At 46.9% G+C, this 20420-nt stretch overlaps 1 protein-coding gene across 5 annotated transcripts in view; it reads left to right on the top strand.

The window, feature by feature from the left end:
• The window catches only part of MAP2K4 (mitogen-activated protein kinase kinase 4), a 108008-nt gene that overhangs the window by 59409 nt on the left and 28179 nt on the right, over window positions 1–20420 (top strand). For all 5 annotated transcript variants that reach the window (XM_030013726.2, XM_030013727.2, XM_030013728.2 and 2 more), the window contains one exon: window positions 9807–9926. In XM_030013726.2, the coding sequence (XP_029869586.1) occupies window positions 9807–9926 (120 nt within the window). The remainder of the gene's footprint in view (window positions 1–9806; window positions 9927–20420) is intronic.

Raw genomic sequence — 20420 nt, forward strand, 5'->3', positions numbered from 1 at the left:
GTGCAATGGTGTGGTCTCACCAGGAGGAGCTGGAATGGAGTGGACATCTTCTAGGGAGTGTTTTGCTCTTGCTGATGTATGGTGGAGTATCTTTGCTTTGTGCTTACCGTGCCAGACCTGCTCTGGAGGTGGAAAGCATAGCAGTTTTCTGGACTGACCATTTCCTACCTTATGCTACCCAAAACCTCACCTTAAAACCAGAAACAATATGCAGCCTCGTTTCCCAGTTGGGTGATACGGAGTAATCTTTGTCTTGCTGCAGCAGTGCTGCTTACTGGGCATCTTTGAGGAGCTGCTTGTCCTTCGAGCTGGGTGAGGTGGGCAGCAGCTATTCTCTCTCTCTTTCTCTCTCTCTCTCTCTCTCTCTCTCATCCTCATCCTTTTCTTTGCTTGCTGCTGCCTGGTAGCTAATGACATCAATCTTTTATCTCTGTTGTTGATATCAACTGTCAGTGCTCCCATGGCTCCCATGAAAGAGTATAAGTGAGGTGTGTAGGAGTCTGTGTTGCTCTCTTTCCCAACTCTCGCTGTCTTCTTTGGAATATTCCCTGAGCTGATCTGGAAATGTTCAGTCCTGCTGGTCTCACATGCCAGGTAGACATGTCTCAGCCCCAGCTCTCGCTGCTGTGAATGTAATTCATACTTGTCTCTAGTGTGTTGGGTTACTGAAGTAACCACCATCCTTTGATTTTCTCCATAATATTGACTTCCTCACAGCGGTGGGATCACTGGCCAGGTCTCTTAGTGGTTTGGATCACCATGCAGTGGTGTTTCAACCTGGTTTTGAATCCCTAAAGTTTCCAGTAGAGCTAGAGGCTACCTGTAGCTAAAGGCTTGTTTTTCTTAGTTGCCTTTGGTGGAACTTGTAGATGGAGTTTGCAGATGATAGGTTGAAAACTGCAGATGTAGTGAAATGATGCCTGGGCACCCTCAGCTTCTCAAACCCAGGGTGTGTGACCCAGGTAACTATAGTTTTGCTGCTATAATCATGATAGCCATGGGTAAAAAAATACATACCTATAGCTGAGCGGCTTTGTTATCCGCAACTCTGCAGTGGGTACGGCTGTGCTGAGAAGAGCACTTTGTTGGATTAGCTAACATCATTGAGAAGGATGGCACAGAAATTCTGTGGTCCCAGACTGTGTTTGCGCAAGGGGCGTTCAGCATTGTAGGATAATCTTGTCAGCATTGAGAGTCTGTGATGCAGGTACAGCTCCCATCTGGGAGGCAGAAGGCACCAATGCGTGTTCTTGAAGCACACAGTTGGAGATGACATTGCACAGCATGTTGACCTGGCTTTCCCAAGGGAAGAGAGGTGGTCTGAGCCTCAGGGGGGTGCTGGGCTTGGGTGCTCACTTTTAAACAAGTAAAACCTGATAGGTTTACAGTGTCTAAACTTTGAAATGTCAATGTTGTGGGCTGGGATAGTGCCACCTTCTTCTCCCTGAATCCACTCTCCTGGGGCGGGCATGGGTAGGCCTGCAGGAGAAGGAAGGTTGGAGGGTCTGGGCAACCACATCATTTCTAAAATGTTAGTGGCAAGGGACTGTTCTGTTTGTCCCAGTGGGGATAAAACACAAAATTGAGCAAAGAAGACCTGTGGGTGGAACAGCCAAGGCAGCAGCAGCTATTCCACAGCTTGGATGGTAGTTATTTGAGATGAGGTTTCAGGACAGGGCTGAGCTTGGACTAGCAACTAGTTCATTCCAAACTATTCAGCCTTTTGTCAGATTGCTGTTGCTTTTGGGGCAGCCGAGGTTACGCATTAATCTTCCTTCTCCTGTTCTATTTAAATCTGCCCTGTGGGCTGTCCATGTTTGGGGCTGTCCACCTCCTGCTCCCTCTGTCTTCCCTCAAGCCTGTGGTGTCCTGACAGCTTGCAGAAGCCCCAGCTCCCCACCTGTGTTCAGGAAAACCAGCTGCTCTCCACGGTCTCTCCTTGCTCTACAGGCAGGGACTTAACTTGTTTTCTTCTCCTTCAGCATAATGCCCTTCTGTAAGAGAAGGTCGAGAAGGTTTAGAAGGGGGATCGTGATTTGAGAAGAAAATGTGTCAGTCTGGTGATTTGAGGTCTTGGCAATGATCTCAATGACATCTGCTTGCAACTCTGTGGTGTGTCACCATGCTGTGTGCAGGGCATCAGGAATGCTGCCCTGCAACTAGCTGGCTTGTGAAGCCAGTGTCTCTAGTTATTTGGTGGTACTGCTGTCCCTCTCCTGTGCTTCCCCAAGAGCAACATCAGTGCAGCAGGCAAATCGTCCTTGGAAGGATATTCAGCAGTAGGAAATAGGTTTATGGAGGCCACAAGCCAAAAGTTGGCTGTTCTGTACTGATGAGTGAAACACAGAGATGGCTCCAGAAACTGCTAATTAGATGCAGAGAAAATTGGAACGGGGGCCTCCCCCAGCTGCTCCTCCATCCTTTTCCACCACTACCCAAATTTCCACTACCACTGCTGCAAATTTCCAGCACAGTCAGGTATCTTCCTACCTCAGTTGTGGAAGGGCCAAGTCCTGTTTGCAGCTACCATGACCAGGCTGCATCCCTTGTGGCTTGTCAGCCCCTTCTGCCATAGGCAGATTCAAATTCTCCTTGTTCCACAAGCGTGCAGTGTGAAATGTTGCTCTTGTGCCCATCCTGGAGTCTTCCTCTGGCTGATGGCAGCTCCTGCTGTGTTGAGGTAGCCTGGTACCTCTGGGCACTTGTCCTGCTCACCTCTCAGCCTCTGCAGATGCAGCTGCCGGAGCATACCCTCAAATCCTGTTTCCAGCTCCTTCCTCTGGCTTTTTCCAGCCTGTCACACCTTTGCACAAGGAACAGGCTTTGGTTCCTTGAAGCGTGGTTTAATTTAGCCTTCCACTTTCTCCCCACTTGTTGCGTGTGGCACCAGTGCCGGCAGGGCACACGGGCTCCTGCTGTCCCCAGGGGCTCCTCGAGCACAGCCTTTTTGCTATGTTTCCTGTCTATATTTCTTACCACTGCAGGAAAATAATTTCTGAGTGCTGAAATATCACTGAAATAACTTGAGATCTGCAGGTGGAGACACCATTTTTCTTTCATTTTTTCCTTTTATGCATTTTGCCTCACCAGCCAACATATGGATCCTGGCAGATGTAATCCTGGCACCTTTAACGAGGCTGTCTAGCTGCTCCCACCGGCAGGGCTGCCAGGCCCCTGGATGAGTCAGAAAGCTTTCATCTGTGCTCGAGCGTCAGCAGCAAAGGAGGAAAATGAGCCTCGTTGTGTCGCTGGCATGAAACCACTGCAGCAAAGCTTCAGCTGGCGGAGCATTGCTGGGGAGAGGCTCGGATGATGAGCTCTTGTCCCCAGTCCTGCTCCTCCCTCTCCTTCAGCCTTTGTCATTCTGTACCTCTATGAATACCTGTTGAAATAACAAAAAGACATTATGTGCCTCTTCAGGAACAGGCTGGAGGGGGCTGCAGGAGCAGGGACCTCACATTTGTGAGGCTGCCAGCTGCAGCGGGTTGGTTTTGGAGGCAAACAGTTGCAGGTTTTGGCGTGATGCTTTTGCATCCCTTATCCTTTCTGCCATAGAGAGCCTCTTCCTACAGCCATCAGGAAGAGGGGAAGAGGATAAAGGAAAGAGGAATCCAACTCAGAGGATTTGTGTTCAAACCTTTCTCATTTTTGCCCCTCGAAAATGTTGCATTATGTTTTCCGAATCTCAGTAACAGACGATCCTCCTATTCATTAGGTCCCTTCCTCTCTCAGATAATCCTAGAGATGCAAAGTACCTGTTTGCTCTGGGTCAGCTGGCATTGCAGTCTTCCCTCACTGGAAAAAAAGTATGCATTTTCTTGAGGATTTATTGGCATATAAGCTCAAGACTTTTCCAGGTGGGAAAGAGAACAGCCTAATTTTGTCCAGTGCCAGCTCTGTCTCTGCAAACTCACAATTGCAAGGCCAGTTTGTACATGAACTCCTCATGTCCTTGGCAGGTTTCTCTTCTGGGCTCTTTGTTTTCCTTGAAGAAGTCCCTGCCCTGGCTGGCATTTGCCTGCAGCACCAGCATTCTGCAATACTGCCTGGTCTGGCTTCCAGTTCTACCCAGTGTCCTTTGACTTTGCTTCTGGTTACTTGTTTTCTCTTTAGTCTGTTTTTGCCCAGTCTGTGGCAGTTCATAAGTGACTTGTGAATAATCTCCCGGGCTTCTTCGCTCTTTGGAGAGCCCTGGTCCCCTCTCAGGGTCTGCTCCAATGCTGTCACTCCTGGGTTTATCCCAGAGACTTCACAGTATGTGTAGTTCTCCAGCCTGCTTTTGTATTTGCCCTCCGACATCACCTCATGGTGCTGTCCCAGCTGCCTCAGGGGGCTGTGCATCTTGTTTCATGAGGGTACCACAAATTCAAGGAACAGGACTGTCTTTGGCACATTGGAGGAACTGTAGAGAAGTCCCATTTTATTTGGGTGAAATGGTTTTCTTGGGAAGCTCACCAGGCAGCTGGGGGGTTTCTTTCTGTCCTGAGGTTTCCCTCTGGCACTGGTGATAGTTCACACAAAAAAAGTGCTTTAAAAGACCTTTGGCATACTTGGTTTTTCCGGACTGGTATAAAAATACATAAATTAAGAAAAGCCCAAACTGGAATGAAAGCTGGGGAGTGTTCTCCCTGTTGGAGCAGGACACTGCTTTTTGCCATGTAATACCTGGCGTGGGTTTTATTAGCCAGGGTACTTAAAAAGGCCTCTCAAAAGCTAAGAAGGGTTCTTGTTTGAAGAGTTCACAAGATAAATAAGCGAGTATTTAAAATAGGCAACCTTCCAACTCTTAGGTGGTACCTGTGCGGGTCAGGAGCCTGAGCAGTGATGGCCTGAGCGTGCAGGTGGCTGGCAGGAGACCTCTGCCTCCTGCTCCTCTCCCCCTCAGCCCCCCTAGCCCCCCTGGGGGGCCAGGCAGGTCCTTTCTGCCCTGCAGCAGGGAGCACCTCCGATATTTGGGGTACAGTATTAGCAGCTTCTGCCAGTTCCTTTTCAGCCAGTTCAACTAGCTGAAAAATACACCGTCAAGAGACAAGTAGAGTGTTTTGTGCTTTGGTTGACCTTCAAGCTTCCTGTCATGGCCCCATGGAAACATTTTGTACCTCTTTTTAATTGAAATCTTTTTCTGTCAGAAATAGTTACAGCTAGGAGAGTAAGCCAGCTGGGGAGAGGGCATTTTTGTCCACAGTCCTTGTGTTTGGTTTTCACCCATCCCAAAAGATGTAGTGATTTTCAGCCGTATGCCATAATTTTCTGTATCTTCCAATATCTATTGTATAAATCAGCCTAGCTGATTTAGTCCCACTCTGCGATATTGCCTAGTCTCGTCTCCAGTTCCAGCCAATGTCTTCAGACATTGTTGCTGATTTCTTGTTTCCTCTTTAGTCTAGCAGTATTTTTGACCAGACTACAGGTTGTCTTCCACTTCTTCTGCTCCAAACTTGTCCTAAGAAAATCAGAAGCAATTTCAAGATCAATTGGGTAATCGGAGAAGCTGGCCAAGGCACTGTCTCTTAACAGAGATATGTAAAATTCAGGAGGTCAAGCCTATGTCCATTAAAGATCCCTGTTCTTCCTGGAGAAGCCAGTAAGCTGTGGAACCATTTCTTGTTCAGAGCACAGTGCCTCTTTTACATCATTTTGACTTGTAGTAGTCAGTGCTTACTCTTTCATCCATAGCTTTAAAACAGATGTTAATGTCTTTGGCTTTCACAGGTTTTCTCTGATGGCAGTCTCACAGCTGAAGTAGGTTGCTAAGTATCAGATATCCCTGAGAGCAGAAATTTAACATTTATTTATACCTCCATAATGTCTCCATCCTTACCTGGATGCCTGATAGCCCATAAAAGCCCGCCAAAATGACACATTAGTGTATTACGCTCAGCCAAGGGGCAAGTTTCTCTGTCCTTCCGATTTCCCGTATGACTTCTGAAGAGAAGTCTTGGGGCTTTTTGCAAGCTTGCTTTATTGCAAATCATCATTTCCATTCTTCACGCAATTAGGTACCCTCTCCCAAGTTGACTCCTTATGGTTTATTGAGCAGAATTTTCTGTTTTGTGCATCTGTTTGGATAGCTGACTGAGAGTTGGGGAAACCAGTGCTCCAAGCCCTGCTGGTAGTACACTGGGAAAGGAGTGAATGAGTAAGGGCTAAAAGGAAATGGTGAGAGAGAGTGAGAACCTTATTGTAGGAGGTGGGAAGCTAGTTGTGATCAGTGGAAGACCTGACATACTTCTGTCAGCAATAAATGTGTTTTGGATGGGTAGATAAATATTCTCATCCTCAGCAGTGAGTGGGCAAACCCCCTTTTTCCTGCTGGTTTGGTGTCCTCAGTCCCTGCCATCCCCTGGGAGCACCAGCCCTCCAGTGGCACTGCGAAGCACTGCTGTGCTGTGCTTTCTGCTGAGGACACCTGTGAGCCTGGTATGCAGGACAACACTGTTGTCTCGCAACTCAAGGAGTTGGTTTTCAGTCTGGTGTTTATAGCTTTTTTTCTTTTTTTCTTTTCTTTCCTTGTCTTTTTTTAACTGGTCACTACCCACTGCACCTGAATCTTTTTGTGTGCATATTGGGGCTGGGTGATGTCTCTTCTGTTTTGGGTCCGGTTTCTGGGATCTGTCTGCTTTTGGGTTTGAATGTGGTCCAATCCACAGCATAGCTTATCCTTTTGCTGTTGATGCTGCCCAGGGCATAGCTTTCAGGCTCTTGTTCCTGATATCAGAAGGCTTTGTCCTAACATGTGTTGGTATTAAAAGGGCTGGAGCATTTTCTCCTGGAGGATTTGATGCAGTTTAAGTTTGAGGCCAACAAGGAACTGCTAAAGAAGAGGCTTTCCATAAGCCTCTACTACAAAAAACTGCTTTTTCCATACGTGGCTTGTTTGGCCATGTCAGTGACTACATGCAGTAGAGTGACCAGGCTGAGAGGTGTAGGACCTGAAGCTAAGTCAGACCTGTGCATCCCTGTCTTAAATGGTGTCTTCAGGCTGTTGCCTCACCTTGTGTCTTCCTTCCCTGCTCTCTCCCATGTTCCTGGGGCAGTCTGTCTGTGGTAGCTGCTTGTCTTGCAGTCTGCCTTGGAGCTAGATAGCAGATGGTCATTGTGGCTCGTGTTCTATTTGGGTAGTGGCTGCTGTTGACTTCAGTTACCTTTTGCTGTTTCTTCCTTGTCTTGCTGGTGAACACTCGTTCCTTAGCTGGTAAATTGGGACCGCTGGCCTGCAACAGACTCCCTGGTGCACTCCAGCTAAACAAAGCCACCTTTTACAGCCTGGGCTGACCCCAGCTCAGTGCTATGCTGCATGCTGGTCCTGATAGTTTTCCCCTCCTCTTGAATTTGCCAATCTCCAGTCTCTAGCGCTCTTGTATGAGACCTCCCAGTCTTGCATCATGTCATTAACCTCACTCCCTGAAGCAGTGTTTGTTGGTGATTCCATGCTGGCTTCTCAAGGTGTCCTTTGGCTCCTGTGTCTGCCTGGATGCTCTGCCCTATAGCTGACCCACTGTCTGTCCTCTGGGTCTTCTGCCTGCCCTTTCTCTTTCTCCCTGGGGAGATTGTGTTTGGGAAAAGGAGGAATCTTTGGGTTCATTAGTGTTCTGGGGTGCTGTTAAAATCACCTCCTCCATACAACACATTTCACATGCTTTCCAGAGTTGGAGAAGTAACAGCAGAGAAGGAAATGTCAGAGGTGGGAGGAGATGCTCTCAGGGGAAGTTGTGGAGTTTGAGGAGCACACTGTGGGGATGATTGTGACAGGATTGTGCAGATGCAAGGGGAATGCAGAGTGGGGGCTGGGGAGACTCCCAGATGACCAGGAAAGAGGCTTTTTGGAGACACATACAGAGTTGGCACAGAAGGGAGATGCGAGTTACAATATGGAGAAAAGGGCCTTTTGGTATTGCTCCTCACCAGCGGTGAACTTTTCAGAGGTGTGGGTAGCATCTCAGTGAGAGACTAAACTATTCCTCATAGGTCCCACCATGGTGGCTTTGGCATCCATCATCTTTTATCGAGGTCAGAGCAACAGCATTATCATTTCACACAGTGCTGATGGTGTGCGACCTAGAAGGAGACTTTCAATCTGCTCAGCCTTTGATATCTCAGCAGGGGGTTGCAGAGCTTTATATGGTGTAGACACAAGACAAAGAAATAATCAAACTCATCAGGCTTCCTTCATCGATGTGTCTGAACTTCTGTGAAACAGACTTGAACCAGTGACCTAGAGGTGAAGCATTTTAGTTTCATTACTAGTCCGTTGAGCAATCTTCTTGCTCTGTTCTGACTACAAAATCCCACCCGCTCAGTGGCATCACAGGGTGTGGATGTTACAGATTGTGGGTGTGCTGGGCAAATCTCTTGCCAGTTTTCCCAAGTACTCTAGAATTCAATGGGGGGAAAAGGGCAATATGAACATGACAATTACTGGTCTAGGCCAAACTAGAGCTACTAGAACATTAAGAACGAGTGGTGAAATACCAAAATATCAGGATACACCAAAGGTAAGGAAAATTATAGTGTCAATACTGTCCTCATTTTGTGTGGGTCATCACAAAGTAGTCTTAAGGTACATTATCATGCACTGTTTCTCAAATGGTGCTATATGAATGGCCAACCTTGAAAATACTTTCATATACTTAGTCTTGTGCTTGCTAATGTGTGTGGTCTTGATGCCACCAGCAGTTGCTCACAGGGCAGTATTGTCGGTGAGAGTGGGTGATGGTGTCTTGCAGATTTTTCCCACAACCTTGAATAATTTTTCTTTCTTGGATAGCCAAGTAGTTTTTCTCCTCAAGGAGGGTCCAGGCTACCTCTGTTGCTTTGGACTTCTTGCCAAATATTTTTTTTCTTGGTTTTTTTTTTTTTTTAAAAGATTTTTCAACACGAGTCACACCTTCAGGATCACAATTTCCTCACCTGTGATTCAGGGAATGCATTAATTAGTGCAAGATGTTAAATATGTCTGTAAAATCACATGAAAAACTGGGGATGGTCTTCTCCATCCTTCATTTAGCAAGGTTCATGTTTGAACACGTACAGTTTTCTGTTTTCAAACTTGCATTGTTGTTTTAAGCCCAAATAAGACTTTCCTTTATATATAGTGTATATATAAAGTATAGTGTGTGTATACATATATATCTTTATATACATGTAGCATATATATTTTATACATATATACATATATATAAAGTATCTTTTATATAGCGTTAATGTTCCCTAGGCTAGTACTAGGTAAAGAATTGTTAGTTTTATGAGAAGAGCTCACGGGACTATTGCTCACCATTAGCATTACCAGAGCAATGTGTTCCCTCGGTTACGTGATGGTCCCTTTTCACCGTGCCAGCCATGGTGGAGGCATGATGGAAGGAGACTTTTTGTCTTCTGTGCTTTTCTTAGAAATTTTAAACATAATGTTCCTTGGTTAAATTTCAAAACAGCCTTCAAGCCCTGTCCAACATGGCTAAGAACTGTGTGGGAATTTGTTTTGAAATGAAAGCCTGAATGTGTTGTTTTGCTGTAGTTTTCAATGAAATCTCTGCTTTTTAATTTCATTCTGACATTTCATCTGAGAGTGTTGATGCTCATGAGAGGACTGGGGATTTTATAGTCTGAATTAAATGGCTTTAGGGGTTTTCAGTTATATTTCTTATTTGAGAACGCAGCTTAATTCTCTAGAGTGTGTTTGAGCATGCCTTGGGGATTGCCTGCTCAGCCATGGGTTTGGGGTCCCTGGCATGCTTCTCCAGAAGCGGGTCTGAGGATACAGTAATGGCATGTAAGTGATAAAGTCTCTGCCACTCTTCCTCTTTCAGAGAATTCGGTCGACAGTGGATGAAAAAGAACAGAAGCAGCTTCTGATGGACCTTGATGTAGTAATGCGAAGCAGTGACTGCCCGTATATTGTTCAGTTTTATGGCGCACTCTTCAGAGAGGTGGGCACTCCAAACTTGCTTCATTCATAGCAGAGTTTGGTTTTTACCTTCTTTTTTTCTTTGCAGTTTCCAACTTGCATAAAGAGGGGAATGTTATTTATGTTAGGTTTCTTAGCTCTCCGCTTTTAATCAAGGGTATTTAACCAGGAAACCCAGATGTCTGGGTCCTACTGAGCACATACATGCTATTCCCATGCATTGTTATGTCTCTCTGCGTATTTCAGTCTCTCCTTCTTTCCTGCTTTTCTTCTCTCTTGATGAGCTCCAGGTCTGTGGCTCCCCGACACAGAGTGTGTGCTGCCGGGTTCAGCGCAGCTCTGCGGCACAGCACTTGGACACAAATGTGGTTTATGTCAGCGCTTGTGAGATGCAACCATGTGGAGGACCTGTATCCCTGTAATGAAGGTGATTGCTGTGATAGTAGTCACAGCGCCCCATAAGGTTATCTGATGTATGTATGTATGTACATACCCAGGCTGTGTCAGAGACTCCCAATTGACATGCATCTGCCTTGAAGTGGTTTATACCTGCAGATACGTAAGAAAACAAGGGCAACCATGGTGGGTCAGACCAAAACTCCTAGCAGGATGTTCTGTCTCTGGCAGTGGTCCACAGGATCTGCTTGCAGAAGCACGTGTGATACTTTGCCTTAGCCTTCAGTTGTATGTAGCTCTCTTCTGAGCTAGATATGCTGTCTTTGTGCTCAGTGACTCTTACTGGATTTCTTTTCCATGAAAGTGTTCAGTTTGCCCTTGAATACATGTACATTTTTTGCATCCATGGTGCTCCGAGAGGCACTTCCCTTGGTTGTCTGCCCCTTGTTTGAAGGCCCATCAACTTGATTCATTCTGAATTTTCATCCTGCTGTTTTGAGTGGTGCCCCTAGTGCTTCCCCTAGTTTTTTTCTTTGAAGAGGTGGTAAACAGTTGATCTTTATCCATCCTGTCCAGGCCACTGAGGATTTTATGGACAGTTGCCATATTCCCCCTCTGTCGCATCTTACCCAGCCTGGTAAGTGCTAGCCTGTGTCATACACGGAACCCCTTCCAGACCTTTGATCATCTTTCTTGCTGTTCTCTGCATCTTTTGCAGTTCTGCTCTGTCCTTTTGGGACAGAGACCAAAATTGCATGACTGTTCTTGAAAGGAGAAACATCTGCAATAGCTAGCCTAGGGGCTGTAATTTTGCTTGGCCCTTTTATGCACCTAGATAGTGTGTTCTGTGGAGTGGGTTATTCAGTGTGATACTTTGATGAGTACTTCCAACTGAAGAGCAGATTAGAGCATTGAAAGCTATGTCAGATGACCACCATTAATCCTGACATACTATAGCTGTTCATGGCCAGGAATATGATGTTAATCACTGCATGTTTGTGACTGTTTTAGCATCTACTTACTGTAATTTAAGGTAGATATTACACTGCAGGGCCACAGAAGGTATCCTTCTATCTCCTTGTGCTTTGCCCAGGCACTCCCATTGCTATCTAGCTTCGGATGACCAGTAAAAACAGTTGGGAAGCTGGCCTCAACAGTCTTATGCCATGGTTGGAGGCCAGTCATTAGGCTGAGCTGAGTCTGTTCAGTACAGGCACAAGGAGAGGATCATAGCATTGGAGAGCAGTACTGAATTGCAAGCATTTGGTCCATTTGCAAGAACAAGAGTTTTGGATAAGATGAATGTCAAAACCTGACTACTGCATCCCCTTCCTCCAGAGAGCAGGAGCTCCTGCAGCTGTCCTGCAGGTGTGGATTATTCCTCTTCCTGTAATTGCTCTGGTGTTGAAGCTGGCACAGTATAGGGGGATAGACATGTAGCCTTGCCTGACTAGTAGTTTTCCACTACTTCAGCACAAATCCAGTACATCTACTCAAGGGAAGAAGGAAAATAGAGACCTACTGGCCACTGGTCGTCTTTGCATGTTATCAGGCATAGCAGCCTTTGCAGAGTCTTGCGGGGTTTACCAGGGAACTGTTAGAGAAGGAAGGTCAATGTTGTAGTTAAAGCCCAAAACTGGGACTGAATATTCAATTCCTGCTTCTTAGAGAGCCTGCCTCTGTAATTTTGCCAGGTCACTCCTCTGGCTTTAAGTCTTAATCTCTAAAATAAGGATAATAATCCTTCCTTTTCCCATGCTATGCTTTTTCTTATCTGTTTAAACACAAAGCCATTTTGGGCCAGGAGGCATTGTCCATGTTCACACAGTACAAGCTCCTACCAAGCGTGGAGACTCAGCCTTGGCTGAAAATTTCCAGCTTTGCTGAAATACAGATGATAAGGCTGTCAGCTGCTGTGAAGAAAAGTCTCTGGGCAAGACAGTGTCTTGCCAGATGGTGATAAGCAACATGTTCAGAGCTGTGCAAGCCTGTCACCTCTGTGCAGCTCTAGGCACATCCCAGGATATAAGTATAAATACATAAATAATATTAAAGCCTACCTTGATCAGAACCCAAATGTCAGCCTGGCTTCTGCTGCACCCTTTGTCTTGTCCAAAAATCCTGTCAGTCTGCAGCCAGGCAGGGCACCTTACGTGCTCTGTCTGGCAAAGATTTCAGTAAGGTCACTCCGGGTTATATCATGTTGGTCTCTGGAATCCCCTTTTACCCCCACCCTCAGCATCAGTGGTATTTGTTTTTGAGATGAAAGCAACCTCCCCTCTCCTCGGTCCCGTGCTGCCAAGGTGATGGTCCAAGTCACGTACCTCAAAGGTACACAGGGTGTGAGCTGGTATGCTTGGATAAGGTTTTCTGTCTTGTCATATTAATTACATGTTCTAATATTTATTACATCTTTTAAAGCTAGGAAACTATGACAGCAGAGAAGCACAGAAAGGGAAAAAAAGAATTTCACCAGTATGTTTGGACCTGTCTCACCCCCGCACTCTGCTTAGCAGATCTGTTCCCAAATAACTGTGAACGATCCAGGTCACTGCTGCACCATCCCCTGGAGTATAAGAGCTCATGGGACATTGCTAAAGACTGAACCTCTCTCAGGAAGTCCTACAGCAAAGCATGTATAAACAAAGCTGTTTGTTCCAGCAATTCAAGGTGAAAAGTAAGGAAGTAAGTTCCAAAAGGCAGATCCTCTTGGGACCGCCTGCTCTGAGCCAGGATTCAGATCCTCCAGGGATGGATGGAGCTACAGATGGGAAGTCGTCTTCTGCCTGCTCCTAAAAGGTGAAAGACTTCAATTTGAGCCTCTTTAGAGGAGCTTAAATGTTTAGTGGAGGAGCTTAAATGTTGAGTAGGTGGCTCTCACAATCAGACGATTGGCAAGAAGATTATAACAGCTTCAGGAACAGCAGCAGGGCAGCTGGGCTGTTTTGAAAGGCAGGTGACCTCTCCAGAAGAGTGAGCTGTTGATGCAGAGAAGCAGAGCTAAGCTCTCGCATGCTGACAGTTTGGGGCGTGGGAGTACTAAACCAAACTGGGCAAAACTGTTCAAGGTTTTATTTTGCAGACAGACAAGTATCCCAGCTTGCAGTCAGAAAAGTAACTGTAAACAGGCAAGTTACTGTGGCAGCCTCTATGACTACGAAAAGTTTGATTTGGAAAGGCAAAAAATACTACACAAATATTTCTCCCTAGTGTATTCTGTCTCACTTGTTCAGCAAGCATTTTCTGATAGGGAGAGTGTTCTCTGAGAACTGGTCTTGCTTGTCCCTCAGCAGGCAGCATCTTAACACATATCGTTTGCTTCTTGTTCTTCAGTCATATGGGACATCTTTCTGTTATTGTGTATGTCTGTGTATATAATGTAACCTGTAACAATGAAAAAACTACAAGTTGATTGCTGGCTACAGGACTTAGCTTGAGTTTATTGGCGCCCATTAGGTGAGATTAAATTGCCTGTTTAATGAAACAGGAACAAAACTGAAAAAGCAGAAGACAGCTTTTCAGCCTTTGCATGGAGCCAGGGGCTTCATTGCACTGATGCCAGGTAGTGCATGTGATGGAGTCAGGTCCTCCATGCGAAAGCGCTCTGCTCGCTTCTGCTCTTCTTGATGAAGCTGTGACCTTCACGTCAGCGTGTTGCACTTCCCCATGATGTTACAGCATCCTTCATTCTTCTAGTGCAGCTGTTGAGGGGACTGCTCTGTTACGTGGTTCTCTAATGATCCTTGGTAGAAAAAAATCAACCTTTTTTTTTCAATAATGGGGAGAATCCATGTGCACTGATGTTGCAATGTATGGCAGTTGAAATGGTTTTCATGTCCATAGCCTGACTTCTCAACAGAAGAGAGAAGTAAGTTGCGTCTGGTAGAGGCTGAAGAATGAAGAGAATCAGAAAGGCCTGGAGGAAAGTGCAGAAGGGGTAGTTATACCACTGGCTATATTCATGGTTACACTGGCTATAGAAGGGATTCAGTGGCTGATGAATTATAAAATCATCAAATCAGAGAATGGTTTGGGTTGGAAGGGACCTTTGAAGATCGTCAAGTCAACCCCCCCTGCCATGGGCAGGGACATCTTTCGCTAGATCATATTGTCCAAATCCCCATCCAACCTGACCTTGAACACTTCTAGAGGTGGGGCATCCACAACTTCTCCAGGCAACATGTTCCAGTGTCTCACTACCCTCATTGTAAAAGATGTCTTTTTTATGTCCGAGCTAAATCTACCCTCTTTCTGTTTAAAGCCATTGCCCCTTGTCCTGTCACTACAGGCTCTGGTAAAAAGGTTTGTCCCCATCTTTCTTGTAAGCCCCCTTTAAGCAGTGAAGAGCTGCAATAAGGTCTCCCTGGAGCCTTCTCTCCAGGCTGAACAACCCCAACTCTCTCAGCCTGTGTTCACGGCTGGTGCTCCAGCCCTCTGATCATTTTTGTGGCCCTCCTCTGGACTCGCTCCAACAGGTCCATGTCCTTCTTGTGCTGGGGACCCCAGAGCTGGATGCACTACTCCAGGTGTGGTCTCACCAGAGCAGAGTGGAAGGGCAGATTTACCTCCCTTGACCTGCTGACCACGCTTCTTTTTATGCAGCCCAGGATACGGTTGGCCTTCTGGGCTGCAAGCGCACATTGCCAGCTCATGTCCAATTTTTCATCCACCAGTATCCCCAAGTCCTTCTCCTCAGGGCTACTCTCAATCCCTTCATCCCCCAGTCCTTATTTATACTGGTGAGTGCCCTGATCCAGGTGCAGGATCTTGCACTTGGCCTTGTTGAACTTTGTGAGGTTCTCACTGGCCCCATGAAGCCATGTGGTTTCTCCATACTGCACCAGTGAGAGCCCTGACTCCTGCAAATGCACACAGAGCTTTCCATGTCAGTCATCAAAGATGCTGTGTTGAAGAGGATCTGGTTATGCATGTCCATTTGTTACGTCTCAGAGCACTACTTGCTAGGTGGGGGAGAAAAAAAGATGATTGCTAGGGTTTCTGCAAAGATTTCACTTGAGTCGTGTTCTTCTAGTGAGAAGAGAGGAGTGTTGGGCTGAGCCATAGGACTGCACTGGGCAACCGTGTGACTTTGGCCCCAAGTGTTGCTGTTTAGAGGGTTTTTTAGGTCTGAGAAGAAAAAAAAGTCACCTTTTCTTGCATGTCTGCTGGAAGCTTTACAGCTAATCTAGTTTGAGACAGTACCTGTAAGGCTGGGAATGTTTGGTTCATTATCATGACCACACTAATTGCTCTTTCAAAGTAACTGTTCCTGTTACTTTCCTTCTCAAGAGGGGGAGAGGAAAAAAGCCTTGTCTGCCTTAGGATCTCAGCAGTGACTCCTACACAGTGTGAGTGTAGCCGAGCCAAGTTTAAACCAACAAGCTCAATAGTTGATAAAATTATTCAATGAAAAATTCATTGCAAGTTGCAAAACATGCCCGGGAAGCCAGGTAAATTAGTCCTTGGGGAGCTTCTGCTGGTAGGAGAGAAGAGCTAGTACAGATGTGTCAGTAGCACAGTGCTGACATTGGTGTGATTGTGGACATATCCTTGCTCAGTTGATACAAGGAGTTTGCTTTCTTTGCTATTGATGCACAACATCCTATTTCTATGGAAATCTTTGGCTGTGTTGAAATTACTCAAGGCACCTGTCCCCGTGATCAGTCCCCAGTCCATAGGAAGAGTGTCCTCTGGGTCACATGAGGATATGTGAGGGCGATGACATTCTTCATTCTCTCTCACTAGTGTAGGCGCAACTTGCATCAAAACTTGGCCACTGCCTGTAGTGTGGTAATGTGATAAGCTTTAAGTATCACAGAATGACGGCTGTTGGAAGGAACCTCTGGAGGTCACCTTGTCCAACTCCTGTGCTCAGGCAGGGCCGCCTAGGGCCACTTGCCCAGGACCATGTCCAGGTGGCTTTTGAATATCTCCGGGGATGGAGACTCCACAGCCTACCTGGGCAACCTGTGCCAGTGCTCGGTTACCCTCACAGTTGAAAAAGTGTTTCCTGATGTTCAGAGGGAGCCTCCTGTGTGTCAGTTTGTGCCCATTGCCTCTGGTCCTATCACTGGGCACCACTGAAAAGAGCCTGGCTTCGTCCTCTGTACACCCTCCCTTCAGGTATTTATGTACATTGATGAGATCCCCCTGAGCCTTCTCTTCTCCAGGCTCCCTCAGTTCCAGCTCTCTCAGCCTTTCCTCATGGGAGGATGCTCCAGTCCCTCAGTCATCTTAGTGGCCCTTTACTGGACTCTCTCTAGTATAACCATGTCTCTCTTGTACTGGGGAACCCAGCACTGGACACAGCACTCCAGGTGTGGCCTTACCAGTGCTGAGTCAAGGGGACGGATCACCTCCCTCGATCCGCTGGCAGTGCTTTGCCTAATGCAGCCCAGGGTACTCTTAGCCTACTTTGCAGCAAGGGCACATTGTTGGCTCATGTTCATCTTGTCCACCAGGTCCTTTTCAGTCAAGCTGCATTCCAGCTGGGTGGCCCCAGCTGAGTGGCATCTTTTTGACATGCTCGATTGTTGACTGGGAACTTGGGACTCCGCATTGAGAAGCTGAAGCATCCCAGTTGCTGGTTAAGGAGTTTTTGTGTATGTCCTAGAGATGGGCAGCAATATTTTGAATGAAATGTGCAGGGTGTTCCTGGACATTTTTTTGAATGCCTACAAGATGTGCATTAACATCTGGTAATTTAATCATAGAATAATAGAATGGTTTGGGTTGGAAGGGACCTTAAAGATCACCTAGTTCCAACCCTCCTGCCATGGGCAGGGACACCTTCCACTAGACCAGGTTGCTCAAAGCCCCATCCAACCTGGCCTTGAACACTTCAGGGATGGGGCAACCACAGTATGTCTGGGCAACCTGTTCCAGTGCCTCACCACCCTCACAGTGAAGAACTTCATCCTTACATCTAATCTAAATCTACCCTCTTTCACTTTAAAGCCGTTACCCCTTGTCCTATCACTACACGGCCTTGTAAAAAGTCCCTCTCCAGCTTTCTTGTAGGCCCCCGTTACGTACTGGAAGGCTGCTATAAGGTGTCCCCAGAGCCTTCTCTTATCCAGGCTGAACAACCCCAACTCTCTCAGCCTGTCTTCACAGGAGAGGTGTTCCAGCCCCCTGATCATCTTCATGGCCCTCCTCTGGACTTAATCCAACAGGTCCATGTCCTTCTTATGTTGGGGGCCCCAGAACTGAATGCAGTACTGCAGGTGGGGTGTCATGAGAGCAGAGTAGAGGGGGCGAATCACCTCCCTCTACCTGCTGGTCACACTTCTTCTGATGCAGCCCAGGACGCGGTTGGCTTTCTGGGCTGCAAACGTACATTGCTGGGTCATGTTGAGCCTCTTGTCAGCCAACACCCCCAAGTCCTTCTCCTAAGGGCTGCTCTCAATCCACTCATCACCCAGCCTGTATTTGTGATTGGGATTGCCCCGACCCATGTGCAGGAGGACCTTGCAGTTGGCCTTGTTGACCTTCATGAGGTTTGTACGGGCCCACCTCTCAAGCCTGTCAAGGTCCCTCTGGATGGCATCCCTTCCCTCCAGCATCTCGACCACTCCACACAGCTTGGTGTCATCAGCAAACTTGCTGAGCGTGCACTCAATCCCACTGTCCATGTCACTGACAAAGATGTTAAAACAGCACTGGTCCCAATACCGACCCCTGAGGAACGCCACTCGTCACTGGTCTCCATTTAGGCATTGAGCCATTGACCTCAACTCTTTGAGTGCGACCATCCAGCCAATTCCTTATCCACCGTGTGGTCCATCCATCAAATCCGTGTCTCTCCAATTTAGAGACAAGGGTGTCGTGCGGGACAGGGTCAAATGCTTTTCACCATTCCAGGTAGATGACATCAGTTGCTCTTCCCTTATCCACTAACGCTGTAACCTCATCATAGAAGGCCACCTGATTTGTCAGGCATGATTTGCCCTTAGTGAAGCCGTGTTGGCTGTCACCAGTCATCTCCTTGTTTTCCATGTGCCTTAGCATGGTTTCCAGGAGGATCTACTCCATGATCTTGCCAGGCACAGAGGTGGGACTGATTGGCTTGTAGTTCCCTGGGTCTTCCTCTTCTACCTTTTTAAAAATGGAGGTTATGTTTCCCCTTTTCCAGTCAGTGGGAAGTACCCCAGACTGACATGATTTCTCAAATATGATGGATGGTGGCTCAGCCACTTCATCCACCAGTTCCCTCAGGACCTGCAGATGTATCTCATCAGGTCCCATGGACTTGTGCACCTTCAGGTTCCTTAGATGGTCTCAAACCTGATCTTCTCCTACTGTGGGCGGTTCTTCATTCTCCTAGTCCCTGCCTTTGCTTTCTGCGACTTGGGTGGTGTGGCTGGAGCACTTGCCAGTGAAGACTGAGGTAAAACAGTCATTGAGTACCTCAGCCTTCTCCATGTCCCAGGTAACCACATCTCCCGTTTCTTTCTGGAGAGGGCCCACATTTTCCCTAGTCTTCCTTTTATCACCAACATATCTATAGAAGCTTTTCTTGTTGCCCTTGACATCCCTGGCCAGATTTGAATCTATCAGGGCTTTAGTTTTCCTAACCTGATCCTTGGCTTCTCAGACAATTTCTCTGTATTCCTCCCAGGCTACCTGTCCTTGCTTCTACCCTCTATAGGCTTCCTTTTTGACTTCCTTTTGATGTCAGGGGAAGTCTCTTCCTTCTGCTGGTCCTTGCAATTGCAAGCTTCGATTCTTCTGCATTATTGGCCCCCGCTTCGTTCTGTGTGTGCTGGTGGGGGAGTTTTTGGCTGTTTGGCCATGCTGTCTGTCCCTGCCCCAGGAGGAAGGTCTAGGCACTTCCTGCAGTTTGAGATCTGCACTGCAGCCTCTCCCTTCAGCAGCTCCATCTGGGTGAAGGCATCGGCCACCACTGGGGTAGATGGTGCAGACCCCCCAGCCGGAGCTGCAGCCTTTGCTCTCAGATGAGTGCCCACCATTCTGCATTGAGGGTCAGGGAGGATGAGTGCCCTTGACCTGTGCAGTTGGTCACAGAACGGTGCCCGGTTGCTGGGTTATGTGTACTTCAAGTCTCTCCTCTCAGTCAGTGGAATGTCCCTCCTTCTTTCAGGAGACCAAGTAAATCAAGTCTTTCCTTTGGTGCTTTTGATCCTGTACAGTTTTTTTATGCTTAAATTAACATTGGATAACAATGTATTGTACTTGTTCGAGTTTTCGGTAACACACGCATCCCAATGCTGCAGATGCACAAAGTATATTGTGAAGCTTTTGTTATGATAATGTCTCTAATAAGGTTGCATGTTGTTTCACTTCGATTTGCTTTTGCTGTACATCACCGGCCATTGTAACCTGCGCAACTGAAGACACTCACAATATTGGTGTGATTGGACATAAATACAAGGCTTCAGGTGGTCAGTAATATTCTGGCATTCTTGAACAAATCCAATCCCCTGCAGTCTAAGTACAATAACACAGGAATATAGCGCAGTGCCAATTTGTATATAAAGCTGGTCAAAACAGAAGCAATATTTTGAATGATCCTGCAGCCAGTAGCGTAAGTCCATGTTTGCTTTCAGTACAGTTAGCTTGTAAGGGTCTGGTGTGGTTCCAGTTCCACCTCATGTATGCACATCACTAGCACTGGATCCACGTTGCTTTCTCTGAGCCACTCTCGATAATATGGAAGTACCTCAGCTGCACTTTGCATTTGTTGGCAGTGCTGAAAAGGGAAATTTTCTGCATGTGTTGCCTAATTTCATTTCTGCAGTTTAAATCTGAACAGGTCCTCAGCCATATTCATCCATAGCCAATCTTTTGTTCTCCAGCAGCCTGAGGTCACCTTTCTCCATGTCCTCTGAAACACCAGTCGTGTCCTCTTCCTGCTGTGCTGCACTTGTCTCTTTCACCATGGTGCCTCCGCTTCTGTGTCTGGCACAGCACCTTCTCGATCGGTCTCTTCTGCTTTGTTTTGGGTGAAATGCACATTTTCTGGGCTCAGGCTTGTAGCAGCCATTTCTCTTGGGTGGATGACATTAGCTCCCGCTCTACCTTGTACTGATGTAAAGCCTGGTGCCAAATGAGCAGTGTAAAATGGGGCTGCCCATGGCACTGAACCCACAGTCGTCTT

This window comes from Aquila chrysaetos, chromosome 5, assembly GCF_900496995.4.
Source record: "Aquila chrysaetos chrysaetos chromosome 5, bAquChr1.4, whole genome shotgun sequence".
NCBI classification, from domain to species: domain Eukaryota; kingdom Metazoa; phylum Chordata; class Aves; order Accipitriformes; family Accipitridae; genus Aquila; species Aquila chrysaetos.